Source organism: Nelusetta ayraudi, unplaced genomic scaffold, assembly GCF_046127955.1.
Source record: "Nelusetta ayraudi isolate G7.1 ecotype Tasmania unplaced genomic scaffold, CSIRO-AGI_Nayr_v1 ptg000027l, whole genome shotgun sequence".
In the NCBI taxonomy this organism is placed as follows: Eukaryota; Metazoa; Chordata; class Actinopteri; order Tetraodontiformes; family Monacanthidae; genus Nelusetta; species Nelusetta ayraudi.
Window position 1 is genome coordinate 133,292 of NW_027466077.1, and position 14,209 is coordinate 147,500.

The following is a 14,209-nucleotide window of genomic DNA, read 5'->3' on the forward strand; positions in this document are numbered from 1 at the left end:
CTACATAAAAAAGACGGAATTTTGTGAATGAAGTCGAAATATGATGAATAAAGTCAACGCAAATAAAGTGAAAATTTGGGGAATAAAGTGGGGATTTTGGGAATAAAGTGGGGATTTTGGGAATAAAGTGGAAATTTTGAGATTAATGATACGGATGGTGATGAACCCAGTTACCCACAGTTAAAAGTAAACTGCCGAAAATGACTTACTTCCTCTTGACATTAATTACAAAATTTAAATTTTATTTACGAAATTTTGTCTTTTTTACGTCAACTTCATTCTCGAAATTTCGACTTTAATCTCGTCAACTATATTCTCGAATTGGAAACTTGAAAAAAATATATAATATAAGCAATACATACATATTACCGCTGTCAAGAAACAATTATCATTGTTAAAATTAAACAAGCAGAATAAGACGAGACACAACTTGGTTATTAAATTTTTGGCTGCTTCTGAACTGGGTGATGACGACGGATTATTCAAACCTCCTAAACCCTCAATGGAGCCTAAAACCTCAGAGCAGAGTGTCTCCCTCACCAGCAGCGCTCCCCGCAGGTTGATGCCGGTTTCTATGGTGACGTAATAGGAGGCCTGCAGGAAGGTCCTCTGCAGCACCAGAGCCAGGAAGAGCAGCACGGCCAGCACTGAGGTGTTCTGCAGCAGCTCGTAGGTGGACATGAAGTGCACGCCGAAGTACCTCTCCTGTGGCTGAGACTGGCACACACACACACACATACACACACACAAAACTTCCGTCAGTTGTGACAAAATGTCTTATTACTTTTTTTTTGTTGAAAAAGTGGAGTCAAGAACTTTTTTTTTTTACCATAGAGTCCCAGTGACTCTAAACAACTTCAAGAAAATTAAAACTCATCCTTAAAAAAATTTTTTTAAAAAATCACACTTGGAATGCTGAATGTTGTCCGTTCATTGGTCGTGAATTAACAAGGCAGAGAGTGAAGACAGTTCCTTATATGAAGCTCTGCTCATGAAACGCACACACGCGCACACACATGCGCACGCACACACACACACACACACATGTAGGCGTGCGCATACACACACACAGTAGTAACAAAAAGCTCGGCTGACGCTACACAGACCTGCTTCTGAGGGGGGTGGGAGAGAGGTAGAGAGAGAGAGAGAGCGAGACAGAGAGCGTTAAAGAGAGGGAGAGAGCGTGAGAGAGAGAGACAATGAGAGAGAGAGAGAGAGAGAGAGAGAGACAGTGAGAGAGAGAGAGAGAGAGAGAGAGAGAGAGAGAGAGAGAGAGAGTGAGAGCGATCTGAACTTCAGAAAAGTCCAACATGGTTGTCGGTGATCGGCTAGTCATGTCTGCTGCTGCTTAAGTGTATTTTTCCCCGGAGCAGTTACTCCATTAGGAAAAGGACCAACAACTTGCATCATGAACAACTCACATAAATATATTACACATCAATATTTTTCCCTGTTGCAAATCACACCATAATCCTCCTATTTCTGGAGGGATATGAACTTATTGCTGAAAAACAATCAATCAGTGAGCAAATGACTGGAAATGAAATGAAATGAAGTCCCAAGTGCGACGAGTTGAGCATTAAATTACTGGACTTTTGCTCGGGTTGGACTTTGGGGTTCACGCGCTGGCGCGGAGTGACGCTCCGACACCCGCGGGACGACGATTTCATTTCGCCGTCGCTCTGCGAAACCGGAGCGCAAACACACGCGGCGTGCTGACGGACGAGCTCGCCAAGCGCTGGAGAATGCATGACATCAATGTGGCTACAGTGCGTTGGCAACACTGCACACACACACACACACACACACACACACACACACACACACACACACACACACACACACACACACACACACAGACGGCCAACCTGGTGGCGACACCGTGACGTCGCCGGTGAGGGTGAGTCACTGATTGGACGGTCGGACCACCCAGCACCTCTCACAGGCGGTGATGCAGTGCGTGCGTGCGTGTGTGTGTGTGTGTTTGACGCAAACACGCGAGTCAGCTGAGTGCAAGGGTTTACATTTCCTCTGAGAAATTCCTCTGCAGTGAAATGTAAGGAGACTAAATGGTTGAGACGGTGGCCGCAGGCAGGAGGATCCTGGGGGGGTACGGGGGGGACAGAATCTGCTGGACCGACCAGTTGAGAGACGTCATCAGAAGCAGCAACTGCGGTCCAGTTTGTCTGCGCAGTGTGTGTTCAGGACCCAGAGGGCTGCTGCTTAGAGCCTCGTTAACTCTGGATTGAATCTAATTCTCGTTAAATCTAGGTCTTAAAAAAATCCATCGCAGGTGGCAGGAACCGCTCGGCCATTTTTCCTAAGAGTTGAACCATGCAAGAGGTTTTTCAGTCACGGAACCAGGGGAAAGCAACAGCAGCAGAGTCAGAATCATCACATCAGTTCCATGGAAGAGAAAAAGGCAAGAACAGGGTTTGGAGGAACAGCACCAAGTGGAGGAAAGGTCATCATCGTAATTAGGAATGCACTGATACCACCTCAGAGTACTTTAGAGTGGAGTACAAGTACTTGCATTTCAGTACTCATGATACTAAGTACATTACACATTATAGAATTACGATGATTTTTTTAAAAGTTTTCCACAGCAACGATGAACAACATTGCTCAGCACGTCTTTCTAGAACATGGGATGACTGTCACTAGTTTCACTGCAGTACAAATACAAATTTAACAAAATTGTCACATACATACATACATACATATACAACGGGTATCTCAACCCCAGTATCGGTACCGATACCCAATACACCCCTAATCATAATAATAGTCATAATAATAACACTGACAGGTGGCCTCTCTGGTCCACTGGCTCACCTGAGTCCTGTTAGTCTCGGGGATGCTGCCGTTGTCCAGGTGGGCCACGATGCCGGAGATGCAGAGCGGCCCGGCGAAGCCCAGCAGGTCGGCCAGGTAGCGGAAGGTGCTGCTGAGCAGGATGGGCCCGCCGAAGGCCCGGTACATGGAGCGCCAGATGGACGGCGAGCGATCCGGGTCCTCCGCCGTCTGCAGGAGAGGGGGGCGGGCGGGGGAGGGGGAGGGTTGTGGTGGTGACATCACTGAGCTGGAAGGAGGCGGAGAAGAAACCCTCCGGACGTCTCCTCACCCGCTGGTCCTCGTAGGCGTCTTTGAGCCGCAGGTAGTTGGTGAGCGCTCGCATGGCGATGGGCAGCTTGCCGATCTTCTTCAGCTCGATGGGCCTCTTGTGAGCCCCCATGATGAGAGGGTTCATCCACCAGTAGGTGGCCTGGAGGAGGGCCGAGAGGCAGGTGAGACGGCCGGACACTCCCTCTTTCCAAGAAGTCTTGCTGTGATCATTGACTCAGACCGGAATTCCAACAACCATCTAAAGTTTATCACTGAAACTGCCTCTTAGCGCCTGAAGAACATCTCTAGAAGTTAGGGGTTCGCGCATTCATGTTGGGTAGGTTAGATTATTGTGATGGCATCTTTACAGCAGCTGATCCAGAACGCTGCTGCCAGAGTCCTCACAGACACGAGGGAACTGGACCATATCACACTGGCCATTAGATCGCTACACTGGCTTCCTGTGAGTCGAAGGATAGATTTAGAAAACTTACTGCAGATGGAACTGCTGGCGGCTTCGAGCTCATTCCAAAAAAAGCTAAAAGCTAAACTAACATTTTGTTTTTTTGTTTTTTTTACCTTGGACAGCAGGTTGACAAACGGCTGGAGGAAGCGAACACCCAAATCCTGAAGGTCCTCCGGCGGCTTCACCTTCTGAGGGCTGGAGAAGAAGACATATTTCTGCGGGGAGTGGAAAAGAAAGGAAGAGTTAACCAAACTGAGAGACGAGTGTCAAGAAAAATCATCTTTTTTTTTTTTAACCTTTTTGCTTTTTGCTCACCCTCACTCTGATGACATTGACCTCGACGGCCATCAGGAGTCCGTACAGCAGCACCAGCAGCGTCGTGATGCAGAACCTGAGCTGCTTGACGCTCACCTCGTACTCCACAAACTTCCACAGCTTGATGGTCTTGGTGATGAACGCCAGCACCCAGTAGTTCAACAGAACTGCCGCGGACAAGGAGGAGGAGTCATTAGTAGTAGAAGTAGTCGTAGAAGTAATAGCAGTAGTAGTAGTAAAAGCAGTAGTTGTAGGAGTAGTAGTAAGAGTAGTAGTAGCAGGAGCAGTAGTAGCAGTAGAAGAAGTAGGAGCAGTAGTACGAGTAGGAGTAGTAGGAGCAGTAGTAGTAGTAGTAACAGTAGAAGCAGTAGTAGTAGTAGTAGTAGTAGTAGTAGTAAGAGTAGTATGAGTAGTAGTAGTAGTAGCAGTAGAAGCAGTAGTAGTAAGAGTAGTAGTAGCAGTAGTAATAGTAGTAGTAGTAGTAGTATTAGTAGTAGTGGTAGGAGTAGTAGTAGGAGGAGGAGGAGGTGGAGTAATAGTAGTAGTAGTGTAGCAGGAGTAGTAGTAACAGTAGTAGCAGTAGTAGTAGCAGTGGTAGGAGTAGTAGCTATTTATTATATTCTGAAAGGTATCCAGGAAGTGCAAACCCCCAAAATCCCACTTCTTGGCTAATTCTTTTTTTTTTTTTTTGAAACCATAGTTTCAACAAATCTGACATAAAACTAAGTGAAAATGTTTTCTGTTGTTTCTGTTATGTTCTGTTCACGAGAGTGAAACGGCGAGGAGCAGGCGCTGCTGGTTCCTACCGAGCAGCAGTTTGGGGAAGTTGGACGTCTCGATGTTGTGGTAGTAGACCACCGACGTCGTGGCAGCGACGAAGCCCATGAAGGCCGGCACGAAGAGGTGAAGGTGGTTGGTTTTCATCATCCTAGAAAAAAACAAACAAACGTGAAACGGTGTCACTGAAATGGACTACATGAGCGAAAATCAACGGGGTTTGGCGTCGGCCAGGCCTCACTGGTTGGAGACGACGCCCTCGGCGAACTCGCACACATGGACGAAGAGAAGCGAGAAGGTGAGGATCCATCGCAGGTTGTGGCCGGGGAAGTGGAGCCACGTGTTGTGATGGATCTGGACCTTGGACGACTGGCTGCCCCAGCCTGAGGGAGAGGTTGGAGGTGAGCAAAACGAGCTGATGAAAAACCAGCGGTGGTATAGAGTTGTCGTCAAGACGGCACCAACCGAGACCAAGACCTTAAGACTAGAAAGCATCAAGATCGAGACAAGGCCAAGACATTTGGAATTCGAGACCAAGACCAGAACAAGACTTTATAAATCAAAGAAAATTAACAACAAAACAGAAAAAAAATGACCAGTATCTGTTTTAAATTCAAGTTTGCAACTAAATCGAACAGCAACATATCTTAATCATTTTCTTGAACATTTTGTTGCTTTGATTCCGCATCAAATCAACTTTTCTTTTCTTTTCTGGCTGTTCCTTTGAGCTCTCGACTACATTTAAATTGAAAGGGCCTCAGCTGCCTGAGGACTAGAGGGGATGAGAATGGAGGGTCTTCAATCCACGAGTCCTTAGGGAGCCAGCAGAGGGCTTCTGGTCAGAGGGATTCCCATAAATTACTGGCACACACACACACACACACACACACACACACACACACACACACACACACACACACACACACACACACACACACACACACTTGCACGCACGTCTCTCCCTCCCTCCTTAGGCCTTATGAGGTCACTGGGTCGCAGAGATTACCAGCGTCAAGTCTCCCAGATCCTCCTTGAAAAACTCCACAATCTTGATCATCGTTTCCCAGCTGGTCGGACCGCGACCGGACCAATCGCGGAGGAGGAAGAGGCGGAGCTGCAGCCAGCTACTAGCTATGGAGCCTTTGGGCTCTTCCCAACGGGGACCTGCGCGCGTAACAAGGGAAACGTTCCTCTATTCCTCTCTTTGGCTCCTTCCTGACTTTTTCTCTTCCGCCCCCTTCCTGAATTTTTTTTCAGTAGCTCACAACCGACGCAGGATTGAAAAAAAAAATCTTGCTGCTTCAGTGACATGAAATCTCACTTCCACCGGACATTAGCTGCGTTTCAATGACAGTTTTTCGCAAAAAAAGCGATATTTTTGGAATTTCGACAAAGTGCAATTGCCATTTGCAGGTGTTTCCATTGAAAGTGCATAAGCGCGTAATTCTTGTCAAACATCGCGGGATGAGATTTTACGAGAATTATTTTTCATTTTGTTTTGTTTTACCGTCAAGATAGGTTCCTTTATTTTTCTCTTTGATGACTTGTAAAAAGTATTCCGTCTCCTCCTCCATCCATCCAATCAAACCGTGCCATTTTCACTTGCAGGGAACTGGTCACGTGACCCCGTACGTCACGTCCGCTGACGTGTAAATGCGAAAAAAGTGTTTCCGTGACACTTTTGCGATACACCTCCATGTGGATGCGTCTGAAAAACCACCTCATGAGAGCGTCTCTGAGCCATATTTGAGAGGTTTTTCCAAGTTTAGCTGTTTCCATGACAAGTTCTTTATTGGCGTTCTTATGTTTGCGCAATTCTAGGGGTCATGGAAACGCAGCAATTATTGTTCCTTAATAAGCCTTTAAATTATAATTTTCCATCTCGATCATTCGGAGTTTGTCCGTCTTTTATGACGCAGCCACTTTTTCACCGCCACATTTGAAGACCAAACCAAAACATTTACTCCCCGTCAATTCCGCGTGAGAAACAACAAAGGTCAAAGCGCCGCTGTCTGACTGGTGTAATCTGCGTGTGGGATTAGTGCGGCGCCCGCCAGCTGCAGCGATCTCTGACACTGACCAGCGGCAAAAGGTGAAGCTGCGAGAGGCTTAGGCAGGAAAGACACTGGAACATCTGTCAAAACTCAACACACTGGAGCACTCGTGACTTTCCCCACTGACACACTCACACACGCAGACACACACTCAGGCAGCCGGATGCAGCGAGAACGAAGGAGGTAAAGAGAAAGCAAGGACACAAACACGCTCTCTCTCTCTCTCTCTCTCTCTCTCTCTCACACACACACACTACATGCACTGAAGGACCCACCGATGAAGAGGATGGGGAAGGTGATGAAGAGCAGGAAGACGTGGGGCACCAGGTTGAGGGCGTCCACGAAGCAGCCGTTGTTGAGCACGCCCTGCATCACGCTGTAGGCGTTGTTGCCCTCCTCGCTGCCGCAGAACGACAGGGCCATGCTGCCGCGTGGCTGCCACACGAGCCTAGAGGGGGGTGGGGGGGAGGGCAACGCAGCGCAACACAACACAACACAAGTCAAGTCAACGACACACAGCTGATAAATAATCACGGGCACTTGGCGATGATTCCGAGAGCGCAGCCTGCTCGTGTGTCACACTGCCGCGAGTTCAAGCACACGCGCAGCAGTGTGAGCTATTTCAGAGGAGGAGGAGCCGCTGGCCGGCCAGCAGGCAGGCAGGCAGGCAGGCCTGCGTTGTGTTGAGTCTGTGTGTTAAAAGGGCCACAAGGGTCAAAGCGAGTGTTAGCCACGCCGTGACTTTGGCTTTGAGACGACTTCCGTATTTTGAGCTGAGCAGAGAGCCTACAGTGACAAGATCCAACTGTCCCGTCAAATATAAAATTGTCCCGTATTTGACAATGAAATCTTGCGTCCCGTTTTGAATGGATACGGGACTGGGTTTGTCCCGTATCTCCGAGTTGACTTGAACGTAAATTTAATTTCGACACAAACTCACGTTCGTTTCCATAGAGTTTGCGTTCAAAACCATAATCTACGTAGCTGCAGGCAATACCATTGTGCGTCCCATTCACAACAACTGCGTACTGGTTGCGTAGCTTGCGTAGGCTAGGAATCAGGATCGCTTTTTCTATTCAGCTTTATTTATTGAATTCCTCTGTAAAAGCCATCCACCCTGTACTTTACTGATTGTTGTGTTAAAATATGTTCAATGAAAAGATTTCAATGAAATTTCAACATTGAGCTTAATTCGAATGTCTATTGGGAACAAAGCACTTCAAACTATTTCAACCTTATACTTTTTTGAGACCCTATTTTAAGTTATCATTTACCACCACTGGCGAGTCACTGGCCTGTGATGGTCATGGTGGTCCCGAGCACTGCGGGAGGGAGGCCTTCTTAATTTTTCTGAATGAAAGTTGGCAACGCGAGATTCACGACTGAATCAGGACTTGATGCACGAAGGACTTGGAAAGGGAAGGAAATGAGAATTTGTAGCTGAGTTTATTAAACCTTTAAAACAAACAAACAATGAACTTTTTTGGTGGAAAGTAGACGGGATGAGAGATTTTTAAAGGGGTAATAATTTTTTCCAACAAAAATTCCATTTGTTGGTGCCTGCTTTTCTTATTTTGGATGCATTTCCATTTCTGGGAAGTTTGATTTGACTGCAAGACCTGGCAGCCATCTTTGATTGGGGCAAAAATAGCAAAACAATCAATCTCGTCTGTGTTTTTACTGCTTGAGCAAGATATGTAGTCTTTGTAATTTGTTTTTGTTTGGTTTTTGTTTTTTCAATCATAAAATGAAGTTTCAACACAGCCTTTCAAACAGTAAAAACCTGTTTGGTTTGAATAAGAAGCTACACTTGAAAATATGCCCCTCTCCTCTATCCTCCTTCAAAGCTAATATTCAAGCTAATGTGATATAGGTGTTTGACAATGTAACATTTCTGACTACACATTAACAGCACCACGGTAAATTGCTTTGGTTGGATCCGCCATTGTGTACTTCAGAACAAATTCCACCTCTAAAAATCGATTTAATTAAACAAATGTAGCTGGAGGAAACACACTTTTTTTTAGTTTTTTTTATAAGTCCCAAGAGAGCAGCTCCAGTCAATATGTGACGACAGCTAACAGATATCTATAGAACATGCACAATACCACGGGTCCGATAAACGAAGCAATTCTTATCACGGCTGTAATTCGGCAAATATCAACGCCGCTAGATCAATGGGAGTAAGGGGTCGGGAGGGGGTGGTAATAAGAAAGTGACTCACCTCTATAAAAAAAAATTAGTAATAATCCTCAGTGACGCGGTGTCATTCCTGATACCTGGATTTAAGAAAAGTACAAATGTGAACTCAGCAAACAAAAGTAAAAGCAACAAAGTGAGAGTTGTAGAGAGCAAAAGTTGATTATTTTTAGCCCCGCAGTAACATCAGCTGCTCCGCGCAGTCAACGGCAAGCAGCATCAAGCTAATCACGGTGAGACACACCACTTCCGGTGGAAACCTTCACAGTAAAACGTGTCACTACTGACGATTTGGCTTTGTTCGATGAATACTGCATCTTGGAAGTTCATCGTTATTAGGAATTTAATGAATGAATGAATTGATCTGTAGAACCAGACATTTAACAAACTTAATAATAAAGTATGGTATTGATATTTGATAGTTTTAGCTAAATACAGTATTGTGTAACATTAGGCAATGTATGGATGCTTTAAAAAAAAAAAAATCCTATTGCAAAGTTTGAGATGAGATTGTACAAACACTGAATATGCGATTTAAACCCAATGTTTAAGCATCTACATGAGTCGTTAGTAATGTCTGACCTGTATTTGCAAATTGGCGAATCAGACGACGAATTACACCTACTCCGCATATCAGTAAAGTACACAACAAAAACAAAAATCCACGGCCGCGTTTTCCCCCTGACTTTTAATTTGAAAGGGACAACACTGTAAGTTCCTTATGGGTGCACTTGAACCCTGTTAAGCTTACGATACGTTCCTTTCTATCAGATTTCCAAACTTGAGGCAGTTAAGTGGCGTGTAGAGGGTTTATTATGGGCCGCATATAGCAGCCGGCTGAAACCGTGAGACACGCAGACAGACAAGCACCGTTTATAAACAGACTCACTAATTGAAATAAAGCCGCAATCAACAAACAATTTCAGCGGAGACGGAAACAAATGCCGAGGGAGCGAGATTAAATATAGTAAATGGTGTTTAAGTGCTAGCAGATATTGTTTAAGTCTGGTGTCATCGTACATGACTGACGAGCTCCGCAGCCCACTGTCTGTGTCACAATTTCATTGACTGTATCCACGTTGAGAACACGAGCTCTCACAGAGAAGCGCGGCGGGGAGAAGACCTTGGACGGGGTCAGCCGAGCGCACTGATGCGGACACGGCCTCTCGGTCTCGACCCTCTCGCTGAATGTTCTGGGGGGAAAATATGCACATTCAGCACGACACGATGGGAATGGACCGATCAGATTCGCGTAGCTGCGACGATGACGTGCGCCACAGAGTAAACTGGTAGTAAAGCCGTTGGGGGACCAATCTCTGTTTTTTAAAAATAACAATTTTATATATCTGTGTTACACTTAGATAACGAGACAGAGGAGACGTTAAACGGTTTATTTTCTTAAAATTTCAAATCAACCGCTTTATTCGGCATTCATTAAAATGGCGTGGGTAGACTCTTGTCTGGTTGAACCTCACAAGTTTTTCAACTGTCCCGCTCGGAACTCGGTGTGGCCACTGCCCGAAATGTCCACGGACCCCACCGTGTTTGGAGCTTTTTATTGCCACAAGGCATGCGAGTTCCCTTAATATAACAAAGCCGATGTCGAGATCGACCTTCCAAGTACATGCACGTGACATCAGTCCATCTGCACACGAATGAGGTTTTTGCCCAGGCGGAGGAAAACTCCAAACGGTTGGTTTCCCAATGAGATCTGGTATAAGCTTTGCGTGGAGCTTTGACTGCGGCGGAGCGCGCATCTCGCCGCTGAAAGCTGCGGCTGAGAGGAGGGCTGGAAGACGGGAGCCACCCTCCGCAGACACTTACCCAGCCTCTGGCGCTCCTCCGCGGGCTTCCTCCACCTGCGTCTGGGTCCCTTTGCTGGATCTCGGTCTCTGACGTTCCGGTGTTCCCAAGGAGGCTGCGGGTTTACACTGAAGACACGGGGACAGGAAATGCCGAAATACTACAGCGGCGACCGTGGATATGGAATTATGGCGCTGTGACTGCACGACATGGTCCCTGACATGGTGGTTCTGATATTTTCTTCGTAACGCTGCTGCTGCACGTCGAGATCTGGGTCAAATTAAAGCCGTGCGAGCAGCACGACGCTGAGTGGGCTCTCTGTTTGCTTTTGTTTTTTTGTTGCTATTTTAATGGATTTAAAACAGCAAATATTAAAGGTATTTAATATTTAAAACCCATAGACGTAGAACAGATTAAAAAACAAAACAGAAACAACAACCTTATTTTCATTGTTATTAGTATTATTGACTAGACTAGTTTGGCACATTAAAGAATAGTCTATTTAACGCACCTGTCCAATTTGAAATCAGAATTTGAATAGGTAAATAAATGATACACATTTAAACGACTTATGTGGCACAAATGTTTCTTCCAAAACGTTTGATTTTCCCAATTACCAATTTTTTTAAATATTTTTTTTAAAAGTCCAAATCACTGTAATATTATAAATGCACGAAATGTTTACTTGATTCGGCGTTGCACTTTATTTTGAAACTGAGTGGCGTGTTACGTTTGTGTTTTGAGGGGGCGCTGTTGAGTCGTTTTTGTCGCGCTTGGTCAATTAGGTTGACGTGACACATATATGTGTGCGATGTGAAAAAAACAAACAAACGGTTTTTCGTAATGATCTCGACGTTGATCCTGTTCGATTTCTTTCTCTCTTTTTTGCCGTTTTGAGTTGAAATGAGATGGAATGCGCCAACTTGGAAGTCACGTTTAAGTTTTTTGTGGCTTTTACATCGCACAAGGATTAGAATAATATAAAAGAAACTTTGCACTTTTCATATTTCATCAAGCAAAACAGACCTGTCTGTCAGTATACATTTTGTCTTTAATGGTGAAAAACACGTTTTAATGACTTTCAATGTTGCAAATGGAAGATCATTTGTAACTTTGCCAAAGACAATTAGTTAAAAGGTCACAAGCATGTAGAAGCACACCAAAGTAAACATTATATCCAAATATCTAAGTGATGCGTGTGTGCGCGCGAGTCTGTGTGTGTATGTATGTGTGCACGTCTAGCGGAAGTGAGAGTGCACGGGAGGTTTGGTCACAAGGACATCAAGGGAAATCACTGGTAATGACCATGTGCGTGTTTACATCACAACTCATGAGGAGAATCACGTCCAGCAGTGTTTCCCAAGGAAGCAGCTTGACCCCTGCGCACACGAGCACACACACACACACACACACACACACACACACACACAGTATTTGTCTCCCACTGTGTGCGACTCCCACTCAACCTCTCTTCCTCTCTTTGCAGCTACATGCGCACCCTCACTTACAGTAGGAGTGAATAAACAAACAAGCAGCTGTTCAACTTTGACCTTTGACCCCTGTGTCACCAAAAGGAGGAAGTGGCTCCCGTGACCCGCAATCGCATGACGACCACCAGGGACACCCACAGAGCAGAGAGGCTGCAGATGTAACTACTCTGTATCACAAGCCAAGAGACGTGTCAGGAGTGTGTGTGTGCGTGCGTGCGTGCGTGCGTGCTGGAACCCTCGGCTCTCTAAATGTGTGTCTGTAGTTTTCCAATCTTTGATGTGCACTGACAGCGTGAGAAAGCCCTCTCCTGGGGGCAGTGGCTGACCTAGAGCAGGAAGTGGGGACCACCCCCCCTCTGTTTTACGACACAAACACGGAAAACAGTTACAAGTCTGTGCTGCCATCTTCTGGGCACTTTGTGACAACGATCCTAGTAAGTGACTTATAAATTCTATGTATATAACTGCATCTGCAGTCATTGTTTTGTAACTCAAATGAATGGTATATTATTTAATGCTATATTTATTTCTTTATTTCTTTTTCATTAATACAATCTCCATTCTTCTCTGCTGTATCGTTGATGTAATTATGCAATTTCACCCCAATGTGGGATCAAAACTGGAACTGAATAAAAAGCAGAAGTGAGGAAGCACCATCATCACTCTCGATTTGTGGTGAGGAAACACCAGAGGTAAGATGAAAAGAATGGGAAATTAAAAATGAATAACAAATAAACCATAAATAGATTGTAAAAATAAATAAATTACAGATTAGATAACAAATAAAAAATAATAAAATGGATGAATGAATACATACATACATACATACATACATACATACATATTTATAATTATGAATGTATATGAATGTATAAATAAGAAGGACTAAGGCCATTGAGAGCTTTAAAAAAAACAATAAAATGATCTTATAATCAATTCTGAAGCAGACAGGCAGCCAGTGCAGAGACTTTAAAACTGGTGTAATATGAGCCCTGTAATATGATGTTTCAAAGCTCGTGCTGTGTTGTTGTTGTTGTTGTTGTTGTTGTTGTTGTTGTTTTTTTGTTTGTTTTTTTTTTTGGGGGGGGGGCGGCTCAGCTGATTCGAGCTTCCGGAGCAGACGAGCTCACGTGACTGGGAAACGCGGAAGCGACGCATGAAAACAGAAGCGGGCCTGACTGAAGCGGCTGTTTGTCCCCGAGGAGGCGTCACCAACTGGCGGAGCTGTCAGAGAGAAACTCGCACCAGCACCAAAACCCTCTTCTTACGCTGTTCAGGGTCGTTTCGCGAAAATGGCCAAAACAGCCAAAATGGGACCTAAAGCCTTTCCAGCTGCGACTTTACTCGCCTGTCTGCTGATGTGCGTCAGTTTATGGAGCTGCGTGAGCGGCGTGCGGCACTTTGACTCGCGGTCATCCCGGAGACCAAACGTTGTTTTGATACTCACCGATGATCTGGACGTCGCAATCGGTGGTATGGTAGGTTTGTTTTTCTTTCGCCAAATTTTAAAACGATTTATGGCTTGTAGTTTCTGTTGCGTCACGCTAAAATAAATAAATAAATAAATAAAAGGGGGGATGACGATGACTAAAGAGGCAGCTGACGAGGCTGGCAGCTCACATTCCTCCTGGTTGGAATCATCCTTTATCAGTGGGCGCAGTGTCATCACTGACAGTCTCAATGGGGAGATGTCAAGTTTTAGAGGGAGAATGCTAGATTCAAGATTCAAGAACTTTATGTGTCACATGTTCAAAGTAGTGTTGGAGTCACCAACCGAGACCAAGACATTATCAAGACGAGAGAGTATCGAGACCATGACTCTATACAGGTACTACCCGAAAAATTAGCACATCAAGTAAAAGAGAGTTCAGACATGAGGAAATACAACAACCTTTTCAGGATATTCTCATTTTCTGGGTAGTACTGTATATCAAAGAATAATAATAACAAAACAGGAAGAAAAAAAAAAAAAAAAAAGCTCAGTATTTTTTTTAAATTCA

The 14,209-nt window shown here is 45.0% G+C and overlaps 2 protein-coding genes across 5 annotated transcripts in view; one reads left to right on the forward strand and one right to left on the reverse strand.

Moving 5' to 3' along the window:
* Nucleotides 1-11,291, reverse strand: part of abcc9 (ATP-binding cassette, sub-family C (CFTR/MRP), member 9) — a 35,113-nt gene extending 23,822 nt beyond the window's left edge. For 2 of the 4 annotated variants that reach the window (XM_076029891.1, XM_076029894.1), the window contains exons 1-10: nt 10,741-11,289; nt 8,942-8,996; nt 6,993-7,165; nt 4,905-5,046; nt 4,693-4,814; nt 3,887-4,053; nt 3,685-3,786; nt 3,125-3,265; nt 2,836-3,024; nt 541-717 (exon numbers count right to left, since the gene is read on the reverse strand). In XM_076029891.1, coding sequence (XP_075886006.1) covers nt 541-717; nt 2,836-3,024; nt 3,125-3,265; nt 3,685-3,786; nt 3,887-4,053; nt 4,693-4,814; nt 4,905-5,046; nt 6,993-7,140 — 1,188 coding nt within the window. In that variant the 5' untranslated portion in view covers nt 7,141-7,165; nt 8,942-8,996; nt 10,741-11,289. Of the gene's footprint in view, nt 1-540; nt 718-2,835; nt 3,025-3,124; nt 3,266-3,684; nt 3,787-3,886; nt 4,054-4,692; nt 4,815-4,904; nt 5,047-6,992; nt 7,166-8,941; nt 8,997-10,740 lie in introns of all 4 variants that reach the window. The other 2 variants (XM_076029892.1, XM_076029893.1) reach the window with 2 other exon arrangements.
* Nucleotides 11,292-13,349: 2,058 nt separating this feature from the next.
* gnsa (glucosamine (N-acetyl)-6-sulfatase a) overlaps nt 13,350-14,209 on the forward strand; it is a 6,199-nt gene continuing 5,339 nt past the window's right edge. Inside the window, exon 1 of the mRNA XM_076029925.1 lies at nt 13,350-13,687. Within this exon, the coding sequence (XP_075886040.1) occupies nt 13,502-13,687 (186 nt within the window). The 5' untranslated portion in view covers nt 13,350-13,501. The remainder of the gene's footprint in view (nt 13,688-14,209) is intronic.